The sequence below is a fragment of the Polypterus senegalus genome, chromosome 7, assembly GCF_016835505.1.
Source record: "Polypterus senegalus isolate Bchr_013 chromosome 7, ASM1683550v1, whole genome shotgun sequence".
Taxonomy (NCBI): Eukaryota; Metazoa; Chordata; class Cladistia; order Polypteriformes; family Polypteridae; genus Polypterus; species Polypterus senegalus.
Genome location: NC_053160.1, coordinates 6811280 through 6839261, shown reverse-complemented (window position 1 = coordinate 6839261; position 27982 = coordinate 6811280). Strand labels below are relative to the sequence as shown.

The window sequence follows — 27982 nt, the reverse complement described above, 5'->3', positions numbered from 1 at the left end:
GGTTACAACACAGCACCTACAAAAGCATAGTGAGCTGATTGCCACACTGAAAAAGGTACAATTTTAAAATAAACTACCTTTATTTAAATAGCAGCTACCACAACTCCATCCTAACAATATTCATAGAGGTTTAAGTATTCAAGGTGGTTTTTCATTTTAATATCTGTTAAAAGTATTATGTGGAGTTCTTTTTCCTCAGTTGTCAACAAGTAACAAGGCATTTTTATGGTCATCAGAGTAGTTGTAGCAGGCAGAAGGCAGTCCCAACCCTGAGTGGATACAAAAAGGGTCCTGTACATGCCAGTTTAGGAACACAAGTGCCACAAAAAATAAATTGGTCCCTGCTAGGCCTAAGGAGCATCAGAGCAAAATGGTGAATGAAATGCAACATGGCCTTAGGAGAGTTGAACAAAACAAGCAACCATGCAAATAACTGGCCTTTTATTTTGGATACTGGAGGAGAAAGGGTTATTTAAGGCGATGACAACAAGACCACCTAACGGACATGAGGTAGAACTAGGGTCCCTAGCAGTAGAAGCTTGGTTGTACTCGGACCATAGTTATGTTATGTTTTGCATGTTAGAGTACATACAGATTGATTTGCAGAGCCTAGGTGATTAGGGGTCATTTTAATGTGGTTGAGTATTAACTAGATCCAACAGTCAAAGGTGTACACTTGTTTTACAATCTTAAATGCATAAGTAATGCGAAGTACTAATTTACATTTGTAAATTTGGCAGCCACCGTCTTTTCATGTGTTTGTTTTTGTTTATAAAATCCTTATATAAATTTCCATTATTTTGACTTCTTTCTTTCAAGCTTCAAGTTTACTAGGGCTGTACAACTTTCCATGTAATTATCCTGCACTAATGGTAGTGTTTTTAACTGAACAGAAACCAGTGTGAGTTTGCAAGTTCATCGTTCGTTGTATGTCTGGCTTCCTCTGCCAATAAGTCTTATGCAGCTTTCAGGTTGTAAGTAATGTACTTAACTAGCTAAGCTAGTCACAGTGTGCTAAGTTAAAACACATTACACACCAGCATGACTGTGTTCTCTGTTACCGTCATTGTGGATATATTGCAATAAATCTTTTAGAATATTAGTTATGAAGGATAGTAGATTATCTTATTTTATTTCATCTCATGGTATCTAATATATAAAAAAATAAAATCTGTAGGGGTTCCAGGCCACAAGACCACCCAGCCTCCTCTAGACATTCTGCCTAACATAAATGACCTCAATCAGTCCTCATTGTATTCAGGGTTCTCATGGAAGAATTTGATGACGACGGTCATGGGGACTTGCTAAATAAAATATGTTTTGTATTTGGTTCTGTCAACAGATCCGCAGATTTAAAGCAAGTCAGGACATCATGGATAAAGCTACTATGCTTTACAACAAATTTAAGACAATGTTTTTGGTTGGAGAAGGGGATTCTGTTATCTCTCAAGTTCTTAACAAATCACTCGCTGAGCAGCGGCAACATGAAGAGGCGAAGAAAGGGGCAGTCAAAAAAGTGGATCAGGCTAAAGATCAGAGAACAGGTTTGTTGCTTTACCATTTCTGCTTGATACAGATATATTAAGGAATTTGAAATATTTTCACCACAGTAGTACATTATTTCTTAGTGTTTGCCCAGTGAGCCATTCAAGTTGTTACTGGTCCACACTTTGTAATTATATATAGTATTGTGTTTAAAAATTAGCTTTAGTGTGTTCATAGCTTAGTGTGATATACTGCAACCAATTGTCAGATACACTGTAATCTTAAAATGACACTACATGAAGAAAATTTATTGTTCCCTCATGAACAGACTGTATAATTAAATTTTAACTTTACACAATAAGGGTCTAATTGTGGTGTTCTCGACAGGTACAAGATTAAACGGAAACACTTACTTGGAACCATACTATTACAACATCATTCTGACCACTGAGGAATTATTTGTAATGTTTCCCTTATTAATTTTTTTTTTTGTCTTACTGCATTTTTAATATGTAGATTCTAAGACAGTAAATGGAGATACAACTGGGGAAACGGGTCCTACACAGCAGGACCAAGATAAAGAGGCATCCGGTGACAAGGAGGAGAGGTAAGATATCAAGTTTGAATTTGATTATATTTTACCTCAAGTGTAAAAAATCAAACAATTATGAAAATATTCTACTTCTACTATAAGAAATTTGCAGTGGCCGAGAGTGTGGTATTTTACTGGCTAAAAGAACATTTTAAGGCTTTTGGTTCAGTCAGTAAAAATGACTTGTGTTATGGCCCAGAGAACACCTATTTACTTTACAGTTTTGTCAATTTAGAAATCCAGAGCCATTAATGCTATTTACTATAAAAATATAGTTTATAAAAGCCGTGACGCTTTCCAATGAATATATTGATTTAAAAATATATATCGGTGACGGCCAAGGCCCTTGCCTGCCCAAGATGCCCTTTCAGTATATGTTCCAGGTGGAGCAAACGTGGGCTACCCAATACCTCCCCCAACGGTGCCTTGGACTCCTGCAGGGCTTTATGGGAGCTGGAGTTTAGTGCAGCCCTGTTGGGATCCGCAGGAGGTGATGCAGCAGGAGCTGCTGAGCACTTATATGGCAGTGTTTTCACAACACCCAGAGGTGCATCTAGAAATAGGCAATCAAGCACCTGGAGCACTTCTTGGGTGCCTTATAAAAGGAGCCAGCAGCCACCACTTGGGAACTTGAGGAGGGAGACAAACCTTTCTGGAGAGGAGTGGTGGAGAAAGAAGAAGAAAAAAGAATTAATTTTGGTGCTGTGTTTTTGGGACTGAGTTGTGACTGTGGGGACGGGAAAGGCGTTGCCCACAAGCGAAGAAATAGAAATAAAACATTTGTTTTATCAGTGTGCCTCCTTTCTGTGTCAGGTCAGGCACCAATATAGCACCTTTTGTTACACTATATATGTTACCGGCAATGTTTGAAAAGCAGGCATTGTATAGAATACCTAGGCAATATATAGAATGCTGAATACTGGACGTCAAGCAATGAAATGATAAATATTTCACACATTTCCTAGGCATTCTATGCAATGCCAAAAGACAAAACTGGCAAATTATAAAATAACGAGGTAGGTAAATTTTTTCAATCGTTTTTTTCAGTAAGAAAGTTGTCTATTTTATTTGATATTTTCATTTATGCAATTTTTAATGAAGGCCTTTTCATGACTCTCTTTTCAAGTTTTACTTTTTTGCGTGAAAGACAATTAAGTGCAATTTAAAATAAATTTTTTTTCCTTGTTGCAACAAGTAGATTCATATTTTATTTTCTCTTGTTTTCCTCAATAAGAAATTCCTATACTTTGTATTTCTTTCTTTTTCGTATACGTCTTTCCATGACTCTCTTTTAATACTTTGCCTAAATAGCATTTGCCATTCTATGTAATGCCTAGGTATTACATACAATGCCTAGGGAAAGTATATATAATATTAAAATAATTTGGATATTTCATACTTTGTTCAAAAACGGCAGGAGTTCTATATATTGCCTTGGCATTCTATACAATGCCTTCTTTTCATAAATTGTGTGTGTGTGTATGTATATGTATGTATATGTGTGTGTGTGTGTGTGTGTGTGTATGTATATATATATATATATATATAATCTCCAAACTATTGTAGCACTTGCACCTACTGCTTTTGGACCCAGTTATTGAAAGGGCATGTACAGTTTCTTTCATACTCACCCTAGAGGCTGGCACCCTACCACTGCTGTGGGTTTTTGATTCCTTGCATTTAATGTTCTTCCCCATTTATGATATAACCTCTTCTTTAACTGTTGACTGCGTCATTTGCTCCTTCTCATTTAATAGAACATTAGAACAGTCTAGATGAGAACAGGCCATTCAGCCCAACAGAGCTTGCCAATCCTGTTCACTTAATTTATTCCAGAATTACAACATCAAGTTGAGTTTTGAAAATCCCTAAAGTAGTCTATCTACCACATTACTTGGTAGCTTATTCCACGTGTCTGTGGTTCTTTGTGTAAAGAAAAACTTCCCAAAGTTTGTGTGAAATTTATCCTTCACAGGTTTCCAACTGTGCCCTCGTGTTCTTGTTAAACTCATTTTAAAGTCCATTTCCATCTACTCTACTAATTCCCTTCATAACTTTAAACACTGTGACAGTAGATGGTACTATACCAGCGCTTAACCCGGCTCAGACAGACACAAGTGCCACACTTAACATAAGTTCATGCTTTTTATTTTCTTCTTCACACACAGTGCACCATCCCACAATAAATGCTCAGTCCTTCCTTTTTCTTTTCCCAAGTCTTCTGTCGCCTCTACTCCTTCACTCGCAAGCACCGTCCTCTTCCACCCAACTCCCTGAATGGAGTGTGGTAGCCCCTTTTATAATGCCCCTGGATGTGCTCCCTGATGACCTTCCTGCAGCACTTCCTGGTGTGGTGGATGTGCTGCATGGGCACCTGGAAGCACTCCGGGTGTACCTGCTTCCTGGTCCGGCAGCACTTCCTGGTGTGGCAGAAGTGTTGCATACCATGGCTTCTGACTCATCCAGGTACCCTCTGGTGGTGGTCATGGGTCCCCACAAGGTTGAGCTTCCAAGCTGTGTTCCTGTGGCCCTGACACCCACCCGGGTGGCTGGCTGCCTTCTTGTGTTCCAGGGGAGGTACTGCTTCTCTTCTGGTCCTTCCATTCTCCAGGCGTCCAGCCATCCACCACAACACTTCTTAAAAACTTGTGTCACCATCCATCCATTATCCAACCCGCTATAGCCTAACTACAGGGTCATGGGGGTCTGCTGGAGCCAATCCCAGCCAACACAGGGCGCAAGGCAGCGAACAAACAATGGGCAGGGCGCCAGCCCACCGCAGGGCACACACGCACACACACCAAGCACACACAATTTAGGATCGGCAATGCACCTAACCTGCATATCTTTGGACTGTGGGAGGAAACCGGAGCACCCGGAGGGAGCCCACACAGACACGGGGAGAACATGCAAACAACTTGTATCACCTCTTAATCATATTTTGCTTGAACTGAAAATGCTTAGCTCTTTTAGTCGCACCTTATGACTCAAGCCTTGTAACTGTGGAATCGGCCTCATTGCTCTTCTCTGGACTTTGCAGTGGTGTTCTGTCCATTTTGTACCATGTTAAATATTTGGGATTCACCTACATTGTGATGTATCTCCTAAGGAATAATTAATTTGTATGTTTCTTTGGTTTCCACATTTTTCTCTTAACTCTTTGAGGGCTGAATATTTTTTCCAAAAAATAGCTTTCGGAAAAGCAATGGCTTCCCACAGAATTCAACAAGAAACGTCTGTTGTTGCATGCTGTGGCTGCCAGTTTGCCAAGAATGTGTGGCAGGCTTGCTGCCAGGCTGTCTTTGCGTGGCTAGGGCAGCAGCAGTGATCACTGTGTTTATTGCAATCTGGTTTCTACTTCTTATCATTGTCAAGTGGCAGTCCTCCCAGGCAAACAGTGCCATAGGCATGTCAGTTACTTGAACCTGTTCAGCACCATGAATAGTTGGGGACCAATCAGCTGAAGCCAGAACATCACATTTGTCTTCAATCGCTTGTATCAAAAATCAAGTCTTGGTCCAGTTCAGAGAGAATAGGCAAAACATTGTCCCCGGAATATTCTGCTTTACACATCCACTTTGAGCTTTTGCCAAGTGTCAGAGTCATTTTTGCTGCTGTTTGTGCTTCGCTACTCATGGGAGTGCAGGAAATCTCAGTCAAAACCAATGAAGCTAACTTTCCTTCTAGCAACGAGGCTCAAAGTAAAAACATAATGGTTGGTTTTGTCACATTTTACAGTTGGTTACCATTGGCGGCTTTCTTTTGACAAAAGTTGACATCAGCCCTGAAAAGAGTTGATGCAACAGTGATTTGTAAGACAGTCTGTATAAAACTGCTACATTAATACATTTAAATACATGTATCGGACAACACGCTTTTACAAATGTTGTGCTGAAAGGTACTTTACCGCCTAGTCATTAATGTTCTATGCTTTGTTTTCCAGTGCTGGGAAGATGCAGGCTGAAGAGTCCTCTGAAAAGCAGCAAAAAGGCACTGAAGCTGCATCAGTAAATTAAAAATGAACACAGTGTTTGAAGATCCTAACAGATGCCCTTATGGGAGTTCATTGCTTCATCAGAGAAGCGAATGACACCAATGTGGTTTTTTTTTTTTTATTATTTTTTTTATATTGGACCTATTTTCAAAACATTTCACATTGAGTGGTAATACATGCCCATATTTGATAGAAAGCCAAAAATATGTAAATCAAGGTTTTAAACCATGTCTATTTTATATTAAAATGTGTTTTAAAACTGGCTGTTTTTTTTTTTTTTTTATTTTAAGTGTTCAGTTTTCTTATAAATTCTGACATGTGCTGTTGGTCTCTGGATTCTTAATGCTTTTACTTAAGAGTCTCAGTTGTCATGGATCTTGAAACAAGCTACCATTCAAAATGTCATTTGGCGGCCTTTCAGCTTCCGCTTCTTTGGTTTTAAGGTTGACATGTCAGAGGTGATCTGCAAGTACTAAAGCTCCTTAAGCAAAATTAAACCTCATAATTCTGTTTTGTAGGTGTAATACTGTTAGAAAACTGAACTTTTTTTTTTTTTTTTTTTTAATTAATGTTGTCTCTTTGTTTAAAGTGATTTAAAATGTTTTCATGTTCTGCAGCTTAGTTTTAAGCTTCTATGTTTTGTTGTTACCTTTGCTATGCAGGGTCTTGTATTTTTGGCTGCGGTTGAGACTAAACCCGGGATAAGACCTTAAAGAAGGCTGATGGTTCTCATGGGAGGTTTCTGGCATCCCCTACTTTTACAAATTTGAGAAAGCTATGCTATACATGTGAATGAAGAAGGTGGAATTGAATAACCATCGCTTTGCTATCCTGTACCGGGTACTGCATCTGCATAGCCAAGTTTTGTTGAATGATCTGTGATGTAACTTACCATATTAGGCTTCATGCCAGAGTGCTAATGTTTGTAATGAGGTACATCTGTGGTTTATTTTTGTATTTTTAAAGAACAAATTTAACAGGAACGGTTTTGTCTATTTGTGTGTTTGTGTTTTCTCTTAGTATAGATGTACATATTTCTTAGAACTACTGCTCTTAATATACAGTACAAGAAGCTTTTTATATAATTTGAGTGAAGTCGAAGGGACAGTGCCAATTATTTCCTTTTAAAGCATGTTTCGGTACCCCTGCCAATTCCTGCAGGTTATTTTTTTTTCCTCTCTAGTTTTGTTGTTTTGGCAGGGCTTGGAAAAATTAGCAGACAAGTCTGTGTAAATAATACCTGATCTGCTTTGGGGTATTTTATGCCTGTCTTAATCTGCTATGTTTCTTTTGCTTCTAGTAATAAAACCGTGATTACATAATCTTGTTTTGGTGTATCATAATTTCTTCCTTTGTACTTTCATGTACCTTTCAAACCTGGTCTTGTTTATAAGTTTTAATGATAAGCAATGTTTCCTAGTGGCCCAAGATGTTGAATTGGCAAGTTTATGGTTTAATCCTGTCTATTGAGTCACTGTGATAACTTTTGGGTGGTATTATAGACCTAAGATACACATACGAGAAAACACTCAGAAATCCAGTCCTCAGCAAAACATTCATTCTTGCGCTTCTCACGAAACGCAGTCCCCCAGCATGCCTCCACCTTTGTCATACCCTAACGATGTGTAAGGCCACCTTTTTGCACTTGTGTTTGACATGGAAATGAGCACTCAGCCCGTGCAATGTGCTTCAGATGTCGCCACATTTCTTTTCTGCTGTCAGCCTTGCGGCATGCTCACATTGTTGTTCTGTTCTTTTAAGCCCCCTAATGTGGTGGAGTACTAGGGTGTTGTGCCATGTTAGCCATTATGAAAGTAGAGAAAAGCCAAGCAAAATGACACCTTTTATTGGCGAACTGAAAGGATTACAATATGCAAGCTTTCGAGGCAACTCAGGCCCCTTCTTCAGGCAAAGATGTATTACAGAAACTGAAGTTCTCTGTGGTTATATACACTCTAGGACAAGAATGCGATGGAGAAAGCCAGTACCTCCAATTCTTTGGTCATGTCTGACATCCTGTTGTGCTCGGAGTGCAAGTCTTGTATTTGCAATAACAATGATCAGTCAACCTGTGCAATATATGCTTCATTGTTGGGCAGAGGTCACCGCTGTTCTTTTCCTGTTGGCAATGCTGTGTGCCCACGCCACTGTTTTCCTATCAGCCAGGGCATGTAACTGTGCTGCTCCTTCCCCTGAGAAGGACCCAAAGCTCTGTTTAGTTCTTGGGCCGTGTTACATGTATCATGTTATAAACTCTTCATTAAGAAGGACAACCCTTAACATTTTTATATATACTAGGTAATTAAAAGTTTTAGTACATAAAATTGCATCATTTAGATTTAAGTCATTTTAAAAATGTCCATCTTCAATATAACTGTTTTAATGAATAATGAAAACATTGTAAAGTCAATTATATGAAATATTTTGCTATGACTTAAATATAAGAATGTAGTTTTTTCATAACTATATTGAGTTAAAAATCACAAAACAGTCTGACAGTTAGGAACATTGCTTAATTTATTAAATTAATATTGTTAAACAACGCCATGATGACGTCTTTAAGTGTGCATATATTACAAATATTTACATCAGGGTTAGCATTAAAAAGGAAAAACATTTTTGTCAGTAAAGACATGTAATTAAGTGGGTTTTTTTTGTTTTTTTATATATATATATATATATAAGTTAAAAGGTCCAAACAAAAACTCGCTTTGTTTGCCAATCCCCGTTGTTTTTGTCCCCAGATATCTTCTGGCGGAGGCGCTCAAAGGGCATCAGGGTGCCCCTGTGTTAGAGACGGTATATAGAAGAGTGTGGGAGGAGGGCGGTTTGGTCCTTTAGTTATTATAAATAGAAAATCAGTTACTTGAGCTTTTCACTACAACTGTCAATTTTAAATACCAATGAATAATAAAACATAGTAAAAAAAAAATAATGCGTAATGAAAAGTAAATATAAAATTACATTAACGCCTCATCAAAAACAATATTATGAATTACTTTATCCTCTAACTTACATTCTATAAACATTGCATTTTTGCATTTCTGTTTGCTTATTGTTCAGGATGTTTTTCTCTTTCTCATTTATTGGACGTTTCTCTTTGTTCTTGATTTTTATTATATGCAGCTCTTTTTTGTTCATTTTCTTTTTTTTGATGTCCTAAATCAGCTCTTGCAGCTCTTTATTTATCACAATATAAAATTCAACCTTCCTGAATAGATCATTTGCTTTTCTGCCTTGCAATTATAAACAACTGCATTGAAGGGGCGAGTTAGCAGCACTGAGGGTGTCACGAGGTGGGATGGAGAGAGGATGTGCGAAGTGGGAGTAACGATTGGGCGAGACGGGTGGAGGGGAGTGGTCAAGACTGAATATCGCAGACACAAAGGAAAACTTTTCTTAATATAATAATGTAATGGCCGACTCTCTCTCCCTGAACAGCAGCTACACCACCAAGACCCATGGCCTGGCAAGTTGAACGTTAGATGCGACAAGCCATACTTATTCGAAATAAATTTCCCCAATCAACGATCAAAGATAAGCCAAAAGACAAACAATATGTAAAATAATAAAGTGAGTATATGTTAAGAAAAGAAATTAAACAAACTCCAAACAAAATATTTATACATACGTACATACATATATCTGACACCTCAGCCAGCCCTGACATAACACTAAACCCCAAAAGTGGTGATTGGTGGAATGTACAAGGTGCAGCAAAAGAACTTATATACAACATAAACCTTCCCTTGACCTCACTCTGAACAGGAAATCAGTAAGACACACGGAAAACACGAAACACACATAAAAGTCCAGGAGATTAAATGGGAGATGAATAATGTTTGTGAACCTTGATCAGCTGGAAAAGTGTCCGGCGACAATTACATATGGATGAAAATGATGATTCAACTTACTTATCTTTGGTGCGTTGCTGTAGTCCAGAAGTTTTGCATTGCAAAGGTGAAGTTGTCAGGTGTTGAAAGTGACAAGCAGAAAAAGGTGAAACTGATGTGGATTGGTGCTTTCTCCTGGCTCTGCAATGAAGTGTCAGTATAGTAGAACAGGATTTTTTTTCTTTTTGTGCTCTTGTTTAAATAGTTAATGACTTGGATGCAAGTGATTGGATTGACAGGACAAATTATCATGAGGGACCATGGTTCCATAGTGTTATCCTTCCCCCTTTGTTTGCAGGGGACCATATTTACATAGACACACAGACCATGTGAACAGGACAACACTATGAAACAGCACGAAATACATTTACAACAATGTTAATTGTGTAGCACCACTACAATATTGTTACCTGTAGGTGTCACAACAGACACAAGTTCAGCACAACACGTTTATTCAGCTGTGGGGAACACTTTTGTCGCGTTTCCCACCTATGCAGCACAGTACAACAAGCACAATAGCCACAAGACGTTTCTTCCTCTCCCTCTCTTGTCTGCTTGCACTTCTCCCACAAGCTGTGTCCTCCACCTTCTGACTTGGGCTCCCTGAATGGAGTGAGGTGACCCCCTTTTACGAAACAGAAGTGCTCCAGTTGTTCCACAATCTCCTCCTTGGTGTGGATGAGGATGGCACAGCTGTTCTCTGTGTGCTCCAGCAGAGTTGAGCTTCCATGCTGCAAACTTGTGACTCCGTAGCAAGCCAGAGGGGTGCCCTGTAACTTCCCAGAGGAGGTACTGCCCCATGCAAGCTAGTTACCCCTGGTTCTTTCCTTTCAGACAGCTGGGAAGCTTTCTTTACACTGTGTATGTGTAATGTACAGTATATAAAATATAGATATCCTCTCTCTCTTTGTGTGTGTGTGTGTGTATATATGAATATATATGATGATATGATATATATATATATATATATATATATATATATATAAATAAATAAATCCTAAGCCTAAAAGTGCAGAGATTTTATGTGAGGTTTTTATTCGTTGGTTTGGACATGTGCAGAGGAGAGATGAGGAGTGTATTGGGAGAAGGGTGATAAGGATAAAGCTGACAGGGAAGGGGAGAAGAGGAAGGCCTAAGAGAAGGTTTATGGATGTGGTGAGTGAGGACATACAGGTGATTAGTGTGACAGAGCAAGATGATGAAGACAGAAAGATATGGAAGAAGGAAGACAAAAATTAGTATATTATTATGCTATTCTAATATTATCTCTCTATTATGAAAGAAAATCTTGAGATGAGACTATTGCCAAGAGATTTTTTTCAAGTCCCACCCTCCTCTCGCCATTTCCGGGTCTTGGCCCACGCCCGCTGTCCTCTCACCTGTCATTCGTGTGAATGCTTTTGTCGGACACATTTCCTGCTCTCTCAGCGCTAATAAATTTTAACGTTTTCCTCACTTTTAAGTTCCCAATAAAAGAAGACTTATTATGTCCAAATCTTATTGAAGAATTTCATCCTGAAGGTTTATCAACAGAAGAAATAAGTACACAGGCAATCCTAGCAACGAGAAACGATGAAGTCAAACAAATTAACGTGAAAATTGTCGATCTGTTACACAGCAAACTGGTTAAATGCGTATCAATAGACGATGCTGTCGTACAATTCTGACATGTAAAATTTTAACAAGAGACAAGAAAGGTAATGTAGTCCATCTATCATGAGACACCAAAGGAGATCTTGATATGCCATTCGTATTAAAACGTTAACAGTTTCCTGTTAGAATAGCTTTGGCAAGGACAATTAACAAATCACAAGGACTAATATTTGAAAAAGTTGGTTTATTTATTAGAGAGAAAGAAATGATATTCACTCACAGGCAGTTATAAGTTGTGTTGTCACAATGTAACTCCAAACATGGAACCAAAATTCAATGCGATATTGACGAAAACTTCATTCAAAAATTGTTTTTACTAAGGTTTTACATTAAAAGTGTAAGTTTAAAAAGTATTTGCCTGTTAATTTCAAAGCCAAACTGAATGAAAACGTACAACGCAACGAATACCTCTAACGCTTCATCAAACATAATTTTCTTTCAAATTATTATGTTTTACTATGATTATTTACTCACTGTCATTGTAAATAGTTTTATTATGCATATGTAACAATTCCCATAAAAATAACAAATCTGTTTAAATTGTACATCCACATCCCCATACGCGAACGACAGAACTGCAAAGAGGCTAGCGTGTAGCACCTGCCCGTGGTTGGCGAGCAGGGGGCCCCTAGTTTTAAATAAAATTGTCGTATTTAATACTTGGTTTTAAATCTTTGCAGTCATTGAGTAACTGAAGTCTGAACCTTGTAGATATCACCAGATGTTGAGTTGACATGTACTGCTGTCATCTTCAGTTCCTGCTTATTTTGAGGGCTGAAATGATAATGACGATGATGATACTGCTTGCTCAATCAGATTTAGTTCAGGTTATTGACCCCACCATTCAGAAATATTCCAGCTATTGGCCTTGAGGATCTCAATTTGCTTTAGTAGTATGTTTTGGGTCATCGTTCAGAAGCAGTATAAAGTGCAGTCCAATGAGTTTGATTCGATTGTGTTGTATTTAGGTGACAAGATGTCTACATACACCTCAGAACTAGCAATGTTTTTTTTAGCAGTTACCACGTCAGTAAATACAAGTGGGGCAGTTCCTTCTGTAGCTATACATGCTTAATCCACAACACTACCTCTGCCATTTTTGATTGAGGATGTGTTAACGTTTAAGGTTTTGAGGTTGTGCCTTTTCTTTTCTTTCTCCACTCTTATCTCATTCCATCACTGTGGTACAGGGGACGCTTTATCTCATGTGTTCCAAGACTGTACAGGTTCTTTGACGTTGTACTCCACTAACTGCAACTTGCCATTCCTGTTCTTAAGGCTAATCCAATGGTCTGCACCTTGTGGTGAACCTCCAACCCTCTCTCTCCCCCAGTGTTTATGCTTGTGTAGTCTTCCCTTTATGGTCTTCTTGCACACAGCCAGCTACACTTGCATCCTGGAGAGGGTTTCTGATCTGAGTGACAGTTGAAAAGGCGTTATTCTTTACAATTTAAAGTATTCTTCCTGTCACCCACTTCAGGTTTCTTCCTTGGTGTGCCAGGCTGTTTAGAATTGTTGAGATCTCCTGTGTATTCTTTCATTTTAATAAGGTACCAAACTTTTTGCACAGTCTCAAAATTGACATTTCTCTGATTTTGTCACCTCATGGTGGCCTGTTTTGCTAACAGCACCTGTAGGCCTTTATCAGGTGAATCGCGTGTGACTTGATGATATGGCAACACAACCTGGCCAAGGATCCACAAAGCAGACAATCCTCCGATTACTGTAAGTACATATAAGAAGTACTGAATTTCCCAATTCATTATTTTTTTTATATATACAGTATATGTAAATAGCCTTGTGTTAATGCTGAAAGTACACACTACTGCTATACTTGTATATTTTTACAGAAGCTTCATATTCCACCCTGGTTTTCTTTTTATTTATTTAAAGAGCTTCTGAAAAAAAAAACATTTCCCTCTGGGGACAAATAGTGCCTTTACTTATCATATGGTGTGTCTCTGTCCATCTGTGTATCTATCAATCATATAGTGCCTTTCTTTATCTATCTATTTATTATATAGTGCCTGTCATATCTATCTATCATATAGTGCCTTTCTTATCTGTTATAGTGCCTCTCATATCTATGTATCTATCTATCTATCTATCTATCATAAAGTACATTTTCTATCTATCTGTCTCTCTCTCTGTTATAGTGCCTTTAACTCTGTCTATCTATCATATAGTGCCTTTCTTTATCTATCTATTTATTATATAGTGCCTCTCATATCTATCTATCATATAGTGCCTTTCTTATCTGTTATAGTGCCTCTCATATCTATCATATAGTGCCTTTCTTATCTGTTATAGTGCCTCTCTTATCTATCTATCTATTTATTATACACTGTGCACAATTATTAGGCAAGTGAGTATTTTGACCATATCATCATTTTTATGCGTATATTCCAACTCCAAGCTGTATTAACTTGAATGCTTATTGGATTTAAGCACGTCAGGTGATGTGTATTTGTGTAATGAGGGAGGGTGTGGCCTAAGGAGATCAACACCCTATATCAAGGTGTGCAGAATTATTAGGCAGCTAGTTTTCCTCAGGCAAAATGGGCCAAAAAAGAGATTTAACTGACTCTGAAAAGTCAAAAATTGTAAAAGTCTTTCAGAGGGATGCAGCCCTTTTGGAATTGCTAAGATATTGGTGTGTGATCACAGAACCATCAAACATTTTGTTGCAAATAGTCAACAGGGTCGCAAGAAACGTGTTGAGAACAAAAGACACAAATTAGCTGCCAAAGATTTGAGAAGAATCAAACGTGAAGCTACCAGGAACCCATTATCCTCCAGTACTTTCATATTCCAGAGCTGCAACCTACCTGGAGTGCCCAGAAGTACAAGGTGTTCAGTGCTCAAAGACATGGCCAAGGTAAGGAGGGCTGAAACCCAACCACCACTGAACAAGAAACATAAGTTGAAACGTCAAAACTGGGCCAAGAAATATCTGAAGACAGATTTTTTCAAAGGTTTTATGGACCGATGAGATGAGAGTGACTCTTGATGGACCAGATGGATGGACCTGTGGATCAGTAATGGGCACAGAGCTCCACTCCAACGTGGAGGTGGGGTACTGGTATGAGCTGGTATTTTTAAAGATGAGCTAGTTGGACCTTTTGCATTGAAGATGAACTCAAAATCAACTCCCAAACCTACTGCCAGTTTTTCAAGACACTTTCTTCAAACAGTGATACAGGAAAAGACCATGATTTTTATGCAGGCCAATGCTCCATCACTTGCATCGAAGTTCTCCACTGCGTGGCCAGCCAGTAAAGGCCTTAAAGATGAAGGAATAATGACATGGCCCCCTTCCTCATCTGACCTAAACCCTATCGAGAACTTGTGGGCACTTCTTAAACGCTAGATTTACGGGGAGAAAAACAATACACCTCTCTGAAGAGTGTCTGGGAGGCTGTAGTCACTGCTCCACAAAAGCTGATCGTCAACAGATCAAGAAACTGACAGACTCCATGAATGGAAAGGCTTATGACTGTTATTGGAAAGAAGGGTGGCTATATTGGTCATTGATTGATTGATTTATTTTTTGAAATGTCAGAGATGTTTATTTGTAAATTTTGAGGTGTTTGTTTATTATTCTCACTATAACAGATGAAAATAAACAAGTGAGATGGGAAAATTTTCATTTTCCTTTAGTTGCATAATAAATCTGCACACTAATAGTTGCCTAATAATTGTGCGCATATGTATTCCCCTGATGATGTTCACACTCACATTTCCGTTGTGAAACATTCAGGTTTCAGGTTTATTAACATTTTGGATTGACTGATAGCACTGTGTTTGTTCCATATTAAAATTAATCCTCAAAAATACAACTTGCCTAATAATTCTGCACTCCCTGTATAGTGCCTCTCATATCTATGTATCTATCTATATAGTACATTTTCTATCTATCTGTCTCTCTCTCTGTTATAGTGCCTTTAACTCTATCTGTCTATCTATCATATAGTGCCTCTCATATCTATCTATCATATACAGTATAGGTAAAATTCCGTTACAACAAATATCTTTTACAACAAAATTTTCATTACAACGAAGTATTTTTATGGTCCTGACAGTTTCCCCATATGACGCAAGTCTTTAGAAATCTCGTTACTACGAAGTACATTCAGCAGATACTTTCATTACAATGAAGTGACCAAAAGACCTTGGAATGCCTGAATGAATCACCCACAGAGCAGTTAGTTCTGCGGCCGCAGTTCAGTTGTGCACAACGATTTCTTCTTTTTTTTGCTGTTTGTTTTCAGTGGTTTTCAGTTTTGCTTATCGCTTGTCAACATTTTAAAAAAACATCCATTGGAATTGAACTCATTGTCACCCTCCTATAGCAACGGCAGACACAAAAAAACGCCAACAGTTCATACTAGAAAAAAGCAACTTTACATTTTTGCAGCTGTCGATTGCGGCAAAAAGAAAAAAAGATGTTGCCAGTGAATTTGGAATTTCGCCATTGACGCTGTCAACTTTCTTGAAAGACCAAGCAAATAAAGAAGAAAAATGTTGGATCGCAATGTATGCCAACTGCTGCATTTGAAGACGTTGAAAAGGCAGTTTTCATGTGGGTCAGTGAAGCTCCATCAAGAAACATTCCTATTAATGCGGCACTCATTCAAGAAAATGTGAGGTTTCTAAACTCTCTTGGGACCTCAACGGGACAGCACGCCAAAGAGCGTCCCGATGTGCTATCACTGCATCTGTGGAAGACTGTTTATCTTTTCAATGGCTCACCACTCTGCTGCATCTCTCCGCCAAAGTAGTCCCTGAGCAGTCTCCTGGACTTCCATGCCCCCTTAACATCCAGGTCCGTGTCATTCTCGTGCTCGGCTCCTTGGTACACCTGTGAACTGCGAAAAATGAAGACGGCTGGCCGTGTCCTTGGCGGTTCAAGGCCTCTGGGCTGACGGTCCACAAACAGGCTTATAGAGAACACAAGGGCGTATGCAGAAGCTCTGAAGGTTGCACGGTCCAGGTTCTATTCCACCATCATCAGCAACAGTTCTAGGAACCCCAAAAAACTTTTTTCAACTATAAATCAACTTCTCAAACCTCCTTCACCTGCCTACTCTGAGGCCACCGATGAGAGGTGCAATATGCACATAAATTTCTTCAAACAAAAAGTTGATAACATCCGCTTACACCTCTCCACCACGGATATCCTGAAACTGTCTACCTACTGTCTGAGACTGTCCAGCCCCTTTGCTCCTTCTCTGTTGCCACACGGGAAGAGGTGGAGGACGTCATGAGGAAAATTAAACTGTCTACCAGTTCCCTGGACCCTTTCCCCTCAGCTTTACTGAGGGCCAACGTCTCTGCCGTCTCTCCACTTATCACCAGGATCATAAACCAGTCCCTTCTGGCTGGCCGTATTCCTTCTTCACTAAAAACTGCTGTCATCAGACCCCCTACTGAAAAAAACCCACCCTGGATTCTGAAGTTCTCTCCAATTATAGGCCCATCTCCAATCTTCTATTTCCCTCTAAAGTTCTGGAAAAAATAGTTGCAATTCAACTTCATGACCACCTCAAACTGAATAATCTGTTTGAAAAGTTTCAGTCTGGTTTCGCCCTGGCCATAGCACCGAAACAGCCCTGGTCAGGGTCACCAATGATCTTCTGATGACAGCAGATACTGGTTCCCCTTCTTTACTCATCCTCCTTGACCTGGCAGCTGCTTTTGACACAATAGACCACAACATTCTCCTTCACCGCCTGAAATACACCATTGGACTCTCTGGAAATGTTCACAATTGGTTCACATCTTACCTGACCGACAGAACTGAGCGCGTCGTCCTGGGCAGCGCAAAATCTCATACCCACAACGTCACCTGTGGTGTCCCATAGGGCTCTGTGCTAGGCCCCATCCTTTTTACCATCTACATGCTCCCCCTTGGAAATGTCATTAGCAGACATGGTTTATCTTTTCACTGCTATGCTGATGACACTCAGCTTTACCTCAGGACTACCATCACCTCCTCTACTGCTCCTCTGCCAATATCTACATTGACTACCTGCCTGGAGGAGATAGAGGCGTGGATGAGGCTCAATTTTCTTCAGCTAAACAGATCCAAAACAGAAGCCATCTTAGTTGGCACATCACACCATCTCCGCTCTTCTACCATCACCAGTATCACCTTCGCTGGCCAAAACATTCCCCTTTCCACATCTGTCTCCAATCTGGGTGTTAAAATGGACCCTCAACTCACCTTTGACGCCCACATCAAACACCTCTGTAAGTCTTCCTTCTACCACCTCACGAATATCGCTAAACTCCGACCAACTCTCACCCTGGAAGATGCAGAGAAGCTCGTCCATGCCTTTGTCTCCTCCAGGCTGGATTACTGTAATGCGCTCCTCATCGGGATTCCTGGCAAGAGTATTCAGAGACTCCAGTATATTCAAAATTGTGCTGCCAGGATCCTGATGAGGGTGCGAAAGCGCATGACCATATCACCCCAAACCTGAAAACCCTTCACTGGCTCCCTGTCCCACTTAGAATAGAGTGCAGGGTCGTTCTCCTCACCCATCAGTGCATTTATGGACATGCCCCCCTTTACTTACGGGAACTCCTTACCCCTCATACCTCCTCACGCACTCTCGCTCTGTACACACTAACACTCTCCAAGTCCCTTCGCAGTATGGGTGACGGGGCTTTGTCATCTGTGGCGCCGAGACTGTGGAACGTCCTCCCTGACTACCTGAGAGCCCCACAGTCGACCGATGGTTTTAAACAGAATCTAAAAACTCATCTTTTTAGAAAGATTTTTTGTTAAAGTATACATAGATTTTCTTGTTTTATTATTTTTGTTTTTACTCTGTAGCACTTTGAGATTTGAAGTGCAATATAACAAATTTATTATTATTATTATTATTATTATTATTAAGCAAACAGAAAAGATCTTGATGGGTGATGCAAGGAACATTATAAATGCAGGGCACAGGATTACTTGGCCACCAACCTGGTCACAACCTTGCCTGACTGCTGTGTCTGTGTATAGAAGTGCGGCAGATCGCGCTGTAATAAATAACTGTACTGTTCCAGGTTCAAGCTGAATAAAGCTGGTTTTGCTAAAGTATTGAGACTCAGCCTCGTGTTTTGGGGTGCAAGACAGGAACTTATAGTGCGACCCCGACCTTCTAGGATTTGCTTCGGTGTTGCTTCACTGCAGTGTTGTGAGCCTGCTGTTGCCCTGCCTTGGCAACGGACAAACAATCTTCCACAGCCGCAGAAATTGCGCTTCGGGGCGCACTTCGGCATGTCACCCCATTTAGGGATCCCAAAAGAGTTCAGAACCCTCACAATAGGAAGAGGAAAAGGGTGATTCGGCTTCTGATTGATAACTGCGCTGCCCACAACATGCCTCCACATTTATATATAAAATGTTCGCTTTGAATTCCTCCCACCCAGTTGCACAGCAGTGCTTCAGCCATTGGATTTGGGGATCATTAGCACCTTGAAAGTGTATTATCGCAAGGAAATGCTGAAAAACATTTTCGTCAGCATAACTTGTAGGCAGGAGCAGGTTAAAATTAACATGAAAGAAGGTAATGGAATGATTGCAAACGCCTGGACGCAAGTTAAAAAAAAGCACTTTACAGGGTGGTCCAGATCTAATTCTGCAGATCCAGATCGTCTGGATGACTTTGATTTATGTGGGGACGATTCTTCATGTCGTCACTTCGCACACTTCTCGATGGTCCGGGATTTTTCGGGTGATTTTCTATGTAATAAACTTAAGTTCTAGCGTAATGGAAATTGCATAATTAGATCTGGACCACCCTATAGTGGCAAATACAGAATCTCATTACAACAAAATATTTTTTAGGTCCCTGGCAGTTCGTTGTAACAGAATTTTACCTGTAGTGCCTTTCAAATCTCTCTATGTATGTATCGGTGTTATAGTGTACCTTTCATATCTATCATATAGCCTTTCACATTTATATCTATATATATTGATCTAATTATACCATTTTCATTATGCTATAACTTATTAAGTTTATTACATAGAAAATCACCAGAAGTGTGCGAAGTGACAACATGAAGAATCGCCTTCGTGCCGAACTGGAATCGTCCCCACATAAATCAAAGTCTTCGAGACGATCTGGATCTGCATAATTAGATCTGGACCACCCTGTATGTATTGATTATATAGTGCCTTTGTCTGTCATTCTATGTAGCTGTCTATCATATAGTGTCTTTCCTGTCTATTATACACTCACTGTGTGCACAATTATTAGGCAAGTTGTATTTTTGGGATTCATTTTAATATGAAACAAATACAGTGCCATCAGTCAATCCAAAATGTTAATAAACCTGAATGTTAGGCAAAGGAAATGCGAGTGTGAACATTATCAGGGGATTACACGTGTGTGCACAATTAGGCAAGTATTAGTGTGTAGAGTTATTATGCAATTAAATCAAAAACGTACATTTTCCCGATCTCCCTTGTTCATTTTCATCTGTTAAATTGAGAATAATAAACAAACAACACATAATTTCTGGCATTTCTGACCAATATTGCCTACCTTCTTTTCAATAACAGCAATAAGCCTTCCACTCATCGATCTGTCAGTTTCTTGGTCTGTTGAAGATCAACTTTTTGTGCAGCAGCGACCACAGCCTCCCAGACGCTCTTCAGAGAGGTGTGCGGTTTTCCTTCCCTGTAAATCTCCCGTTTAAGAAGGGCCCACAAGTTCTCAATAGGGTTTAGGTGAGGCGAGGAAGGGGGTCCATGTCATTATTCTGTCATCTTTACTGGCTAGCTACACAGTGGAGTACTTTGATGCGTCCTGCATAAAAATCACGGTCCTCTTGAAAGATGCTGACTTTTTCCTGTTCCACTGCTTGAAGAAAGTGTCTTCTAAAAACTGGCAGTGGGTCTAAGAGTTGAATTTGAGTCCATCTTCAACCCGAAAAGGTCCAATTAGCTCATCTTTAATAACACCAACCCATATCAGTACCCCACCTCCACCTTGCTGGTGTCTGAGTCGAAGTGGAGCTCTGTGCCCGTTACTGATCCAGCAGCCACGGACCCATCCATCTGGTCCATCAAGTGTGACTCTCATCTCATCAGTCCATAAAACCTTTGAAAAATCTGTCTTCAGTACTCCTTGGCCCAGTCTTGACGTTTCAGTTTATGTGTCTTGGTCAGTGGTGGTTGGGTTTCAGCCCTCCTTACCCTGGCCATGTCTCTCAGCACTGAACACCTTGTACTTCTGGGCACTACAGGTAGGTTGCAGTTCTGGAATACGACAGCACTGGAGGATAACGAGTTCCTGGTTGCTTCACGTTTGATTCTTCTCTAATCTGTGGCAGTTAATTTGCGTCTTTTTTTTTTTTTATCTCAACACATTTCTTGCGACCCTGTTGACTATTTGCAACAAAAACACTTGATGGTTCGATGGTCACGCCCAAATATCTTAGCAATTTGGAGAGTGCTGCATCCCTCTGAAAGACTTTTTACAATTTTTGACTTTTCAGAGTCAGTTAAATCTCTTTTTTTGGCCCATTTTGCCCGACGATAACAAGCTGCCTAATAATTATGGACACCTTGATATAGAGAGTTGGTCTCCTTAGGCCAGACCCTCCCTAACTACACAAATACACGTCACCTGATCTGCTTAAATCAAATAAGCATTCAAGTTATATAGCTTGGAGATGATGGAATATATGCATGAAAATTATGATATGGTCAAAATACGCACTTGCCTAATAATTGTGCACACAGTGTATAGATAGTACCTTTCATACAGTTGTGCTTGAAAGTTTGTGAACCCTTTAGAATTTTCTAGATTTCTGCATAAATATGACCTAAAACATCATCAGATTTTCACTCAAGTCCTAAAAGTAGATAAAGAGAAACCAGTTAAACAAATGAGACACAAATATTATACTTGGTCATTTATTGAGGAAAATGATCGAATATTACATATTAGTGAGTGGCAAAGGTATGTGAACCTCACGGATGATCAGTCAGTTTGAAGGTGAAATTCGAGTCAATGGGATGCCAATCAGCTGTGAGTGGGCACCCCGTGTTATTTCAAGAACAGGATCTATCAAAGTCTGCTCTTCACAACACATGTCTATGGAAGTGTATCATGGCAAGAACAAAGGAGATTTCTGAGGACCTCACAAAAAGAGTTGTTGATGCTCATCAGGCTGGAAAAGGTTACAAAACCATCTCTAAAGAGTTTGGACTCCACCAATCCACAGTCAGACAGATTGTGTACAAATGGAGGAAATTCAAGACCATTGTTACCCTCCCCAGGAGTGGTCGACCAACAAAGATCACTCCAAGAGCAAGGCACACGTGTAATAGTCGGCGAGGTCACAAAGGACCTCAACTGAAGACCTCTCTCACGTTGGCTAATGTTCATGTTGATGAGTCTGTCATCAGGAGAACACTGAACAACAATGGTGTGCATGGCAGGGTTGCAAGGAGAAAGCCACTGTTCTCCAAAAAAAAACATTGCTGCTCATCTGCAGTTTGCTAAAGATCACGTGGACAAACCAGAAGGCTATTGGAAGAATGTTTTGTGGACGGATGAGATCAAAATAGAACTTTTTGGTTTAAATGAAAAGTGTTATGTTTGGAGAAAGGAAAACACTGCATTCCAGCATAAGAACCTTATCCCATCTGTGAAACATGGTGGTGGTAGTATCATGGTTTGGGCCTGTTGTGCTGCATCTGGGCCAGGACGGCTTGTCTTCATTGATGGAACAATGAATTCTGAATTATATCAGAGAATTCTAAAGGAAAATGTCAGGACATCTGTCCATGAAGTGAATCTCAAGAGAAGGTGGGTCATGCAGCAAGACAACGACCCTAAGCACACAAGTCGTTCTACCAAAGAATGGTTACAGAAGAAGAAAGTGAATGTTCTGGAATGGCCAAGTCAAAGTCCTGACATTAATCCAATCGAAATGTTGTGGAAGGAAACCCACCAACATCCCAGAGTTGAAGCTGTTCTGTACGGAGGAGTGGGCAAAAATTCCTCTAAGCCGGTGTGCAGGAATGATCAGAAGTTACCGGAAACGTTTAGTTGCAGTTATTGGGGGATCACAGCAGATACTGAAAGCAAAGGTTCACATACTTTTGCCTCTCACAAATATGTAATATTCAATCATTTTCCTTAATAAATAAAATAACCAAGTATAATATTTTTGTCTCATTTGTTTATCTGGTTTCTCTTTATCTACTTTTAGGACTTGAGTGAAAATCTGATGATGTTTTAGGTCATATTTATGCAGAAATATAGAAAATTCAAAGGGTTCACAATCTTTCAAGCACCACTCATATCATTTGTTTTACTTCAAAGTCAGTATTTTTAGTTGAGAGATTTACACTAATAACAGTTTTGTTACGGTCCAAATACTTGCAGACAGCACAGCATACATGCCCATTGTATTATGTTATATGACAAAATAAAAATAAACCTGATAACATTAAATAAAAGTAACCATAAATAATCTTTAAGCAGGATGCATTGATTATCTGAAGAGTCGTTGGCCCTTTTTCTCTACTCCGCGTATAAAGATGGAGCTGCACTTCTCATTTGGCCACTTTTCGTTGTTCAGCTCGTTATCTGTGTTCTTGTTTTTCAGAGATGCCCACCTCGCACCGTTTGATGTAGCAAAGGGAAGCAGCCCTCTGTGCCCAGCAGACTGGGAACTCCTTCTCCACAGCAGTCCAGAATTCACGCCGTGTGTCAGATGTTGCGTCTCCTCTTCAGCCAAGCCAGGATCAGCAGGTGCTGTTTGCATGGAGTGAGTGTCTGAGTCAGTAAAGCCGATTGCTGTTTACTGAGAAATATTTTTTTTTTTTTTTTTTGGAAAATGCCCAGAAGCTGTGGACTGATCTGCCAGCTACTATTAGAGCTGCCCCTTTAGTCTCAGGCTGAGGACTCAACACTTAAGTCTGGTACACCCTGACTAGAGCTTCTTATTTGGTGTGCATTTCTGTTTGTTGGCTACCCGTACAGAAACAAAAGTAATACAAATACTTATCAATCATTACTAACCTTCCTTTATTCTGTTTCTCTTCTTGATTTCTGGATGTGGCAGTTGGTGCCAGTGCTCTACTGCCAGGCTGCTCTTCTGCATATTGAAAAGTCATCTCAGATAAAGGAGTGCTGGGATCATCAGACGGAAAGTTTCTTTCATTAGACTGGACAGCCAGCACAGACTCCACTCAAAAAAAACCCAGGAGCAGGTAGGCAGCCAGTTGGCCGAGCTTGCCAGGACCGTCATTTTATTTTCGACTTTCCCTTTTACAGTTTTAATCTCCGCTGTTGTCAACTGGCCATAGCTCATTAATTAATTGATAGCTTTTGTTACTTTCTATTTATGTTTAAATCGCTTACACCTTGTTCTTGGTGTTTTAACAAATCTGTACGTCTATGGGTGCCAGTTCTGTATCGAGTAATTATCATCTGTACTTGTACTTTAACTGAGAATCGTTCAGTGCACCCAGTGAAAGGCGTTATAATAATAAAAAAAAAACAATTTGTATTGAATCACAAGATTCTCTCTGTGCTGCCGAAGTGTAAATGACAAGAAAGATCTTCGTCCAGCGTGAGACCTGGTAGGTGGTGTGATTTGGTGTGAATAACGCAAAGAGACTGCAGACCTTTGGTTTAACATCTAGGTTATCGCCATTTGCTTATTGTTCAATATTCAAGTTTATTGCTGCCAACGATCCATTAGGCAAACAAAATGGATAAAGAGTATTTCCAAAGCATTTTATTATGTATAAGTACTACGTCTGCAAATGTCACATTTCAGTAAGGGCGAGTCTGTTTCACAGTTTTTATACTTCGTGGACGTAATTTGCCCGTATTGCAGTTTATGCAATCAGTGATTAATTGAGCCCAGTTAACGTGTTTAAAATTTGAGCTTTACAGACGACCATCTTAAAAGACATATCTTGAAAATCTCAGCAATAAACTTAGGAAAAAAAAAATAACTTGAAAGTATTTATACATCACAGTCCTGTCAAGTAAATGAGGCCTTCAGTTAAACGTCCCCAGGTCCACGTAGGGGAAAGCCAGAAATTCGCCAAGTTTGTTTCCTTGTTTGTCGTAGTGCAGCATTCGGAAACAAGTGTCACAAAAAAAACAGGGGTCTGCGGGGGCAAAGCTGTCTTGGTTGGTCACCCACCTGGAGGAGAGCAAAGAAAGATGATATCATTAAGAATAAATGAAGATTAGCAGTCGGGTGCACATCATGGTAATGGTCCACGGCGCGAGGGGCTTCGGTGTGAAGGAAAACTACTGAGGCAAATAGGGGTGAGACATTCATTAAATGTGCATTGTAGGTGAAGAGACTAAAGGTCAGCTTTTATTTTGGGGGGTATGGGTGGGGGCGAGACAAATCTGGAGTGGCTTAGGGACAAAGTTTGCTTATGTGAAGATCTTAGCAGTTGTAGTGGAGTCATCACTGTCAACTTCCAGACAGTGTTCAGAAGCCATTAAGAAGACTAACAGAGTGTCAGGTTATAAAGCGCCTTGATGTGTGGAGTACAAGTCACAGGAGGTTCTGCTCAGCTTTATAACACACTGGTGAGGCCTCATCTGGAGTACTGGGTGCAGTTTTGGTCTCCATAAAAACATAACAGCACAAGAGAAGGTCCAAAGAAGAGCAACTTGGCTGATTCAGGGCAATAGGGGATGAGTTATGAAGAAAGATTAAAAGAGCTGAGCCTTTACAGTTTAAGCAAAAGGAGATGAAGAGGAGACCTGACTGAAGTGTTTAAAATGATAAAGGGAATTAGTGCAGTAAAGCGAGACTGTGAGGTTAAAATAAAATGAAATTGAGAGTCCACCTTATGAGAAGGAGTTAGGAGTCATAGTGGACTCTAATCTATCGACTTCCAGTCAGTGTTCAGAAGCCATTAAGGCGGCTAACAGAATGTCAGGTTATATAGCGCCTTGATGTGTAGAGTACGAGTCACAGGAGGTTCTGCTCATCTTTATAACACACTGGTGAGGCCTCATCTGGAGTCCTGGGTGCAGTTTGGGTCTTCAGGCTACAAAAAGGACACAACAGCACAAGAAAATGTCCAGAGAAGAGCGACCAGGCTGATTCAGGGGCTACAGGGGATGAGTTAGGAGGAAAGATTAAAAGAACCGAGCCTTTACATTTTAATCAAAAGAAGATTAAGAGGAGACATGACTGATGTGTTTAAAATGATGAAGGGAATTAGTCCAGTGGATCGAGACTGTAACTTTAAAATTAGTTCATCAAGAACATGGGGACACAGTTGGAAACTTGTGAAGGGGAAATTTCACACAAAGATTGGAAGTTTTTTCTTTACATGAAGAACAATAGACACTTGGAATAAGTGACCAAGTACAGTTGTCACCAAAGGTTTTGAGAATGTGTTGGTTTTCACAAAGTTTGCTGCTTCAGTGTTTTTAGGTCTTCTTGTCAGATGTAAAATTATAAGCAGTTCAGAAATTCCAAAGGCTTTTATTGACAATGACATGAAGTTTACGCACAGAGTCCATATTTGTAGTGTTGGCCTTTCTTTTCCAAGACCTCTGCAATTCGCCATGCCATCAGTCAACTTCTGGGCCCAATCCTGAGTGACGGCAGTCTATTCTTGCATAATCAGTGCTTGGAGTTTGTCAGAATTAGTGGGTTTTTGTTTCTAGAATTACCAGAACCTATGAGAAAACTCATAAATCCGTTCACACCTCTCCATCAGCATCTTTTGTCCTGTAAATGTGCCAATTAAGATAAGCAGCCTGCTATTCCATCCTGCTAATTCTGCGTGAGCAGGAAAAATCAAGTGACGGTGAGATACGAAGAAGGCTGATTCACCAGCGTTTGTGTGTCAGCTTTTATCCCTCCAGATCAGAGAATGTCCCGTTCCATTGCCTCAAAACACCACTCACATCTACAGTTATTCCCAGTTTCAAATAAAAACTAACAGCATCAGATCCCTAGGGCGGTTAGTATGTATTGTGATCGCGAGTGAGAGAATAAAAGTGAAAGTACAGTACTACTGTATACATGTACACAGTCTGTTACAGACGCAAACCAAAGATATGTGTGTACCGTATAATATTAACAATAAGAGCAGCTCACTATTGAAAACGGCAAATATAGGAGGCAGCGGGGATCGAACCAGGGACTCTTGATTACAAGTTACCAAATCTTACCACTACGCCACGGAAGCTGTTGCATCGTCCTTGAACCTTTTGTGAAAGTGTTTACTTGATGTTTGTACTGCAGGCTTCACACATTCTATAGTTTATGCCTACATTTTGTAACATTTATTACTAAAATATGAAAAAGTTTGTTTTAACAATGTGTTTACACAGGTTATTGTAGAAACGAAACACACATGAAATGCATGTGTTCCAAATAACGATTTATTATTTCCACTCTGAAACTCCAGCACTTCACTCCCAGATAATCAAACAAGGCATGAACTGGGAGAAGTTTGTGCACATTCTAAGTCAGTGGGGGGATGGAATAGCAGGCTGCTTGCTGCTTGTCTTAATCAGTATATTTACAGGACAAAAGACGCTGACGGAGAGGTGCAAACGGATTTAAGGTGGGCCGGATTTACGGGTTTTCTCGTAGGCTCTGGTAATTCTAGTGTTAAGGGAGTTTCCTGGCCATGGACCCCAAATGTTGATGTTTTGTTCCCTGAGGCACTTAGTTCTCACTTTTGCCTTATGGCCCAGTGCTCCATCATGCATTGTTGGTCACCAAACTGTTCTTGGATAGTTGGGAGAAGTTGCTCTCGGAGGATGTCTTGGTCTCATTCTTTGTTATTAGACAACGCTGCAGGGGTCTGGTAACACTGACCTGGTGACCCTGTGCTGCTAACATATTGTGACATGCATCTGAGTGGCAGTGTTGCTGCTTGTGTTCATTCTTGCTGTGCGGCCATTGCTATAATAATAAAATATACACAGTGCCCTCCATAACGTTTGGGACACAGCAATGGCAGGTCTATTAAAGCCGCTGTCATATTTAGGACTTTGTCACATATCCCAGCATGCAATGACTGCTTGAAGTCTGAGAGTCACAGACATCAGCAGGTGCTGAGGATCTTCTCTGGTGATGCTCTGCCAAGCCTCTAAAGCGGCCTTCTTTACCTCCTTCTTGTTTCAGGGGGGCTTGTCCCCTTAAGTGTTTCTCTTTAGAATATGGAAAGCCTGCTCAGTTGGACTGAAATCAAGGGACTGGCTTGGCCATTCCAGAATTTTCCATTTTTGCTTTGAAAACTCCTGTGTGGCCGTAGCAGTATATCTGGGATTGTTATCTTGTTATAGGATGTTTGGGTGCCTTTATTGGAACTTGAGCAGATCAAATGTTTCAGCAGTTCCA

General features: G+C 40.1%; 2 protein-coding genes across 4 annotated transcripts in view; one reads left to right on the top strand and one right to left on the bottom strand.

Moving 5' to 3' along the window:
• Positions 1-7393, top strand: part of psip1a (PC4 and SFRS1 interacting protein 1a) — a 75625-nt gene extending 68232 nt beyond the window's left edge. For all 3 annotated transcript variants that reach the window (XM_039758203.1, XM_039758201.1, XM_039758202.1), the window contains exons 14-16: positions 1343-1544; positions 2002-2092; positions 6021-7393. In XM_039758203.1, coding sequence (XP_039614137.1) covers positions 1343-1544; positions 2002-2092; positions 6021-6093 — 366 coding nt within the window. In that variant the 3' untranslated portion in view covers positions 6094-7393. The remainder of the gene's footprint in view (positions 1-1342; positions 1545-2001; positions 2093-6020) is intronic.
• A 16971-nt stretch (positions 7394-24364) lies between these two features.
• Positions 24365-27982, bottom strand: part of snapc3 (small nuclear RNA activating complex, polypeptide 3) — a 50747-nt gene continuing 47129 nt past the window's right edge. Inside the window, exon 9 of the mRNA XM_039758200.1 lies at positions 24365-24796. Within this exon, the coding sequence (XP_039614134.1) occupies positions 24649-24796 (148 nt within the window). The 3' untranslated portion in view covers positions 24365-24648. The remainder of the gene's footprint in view (positions 24797-27982) is intronic.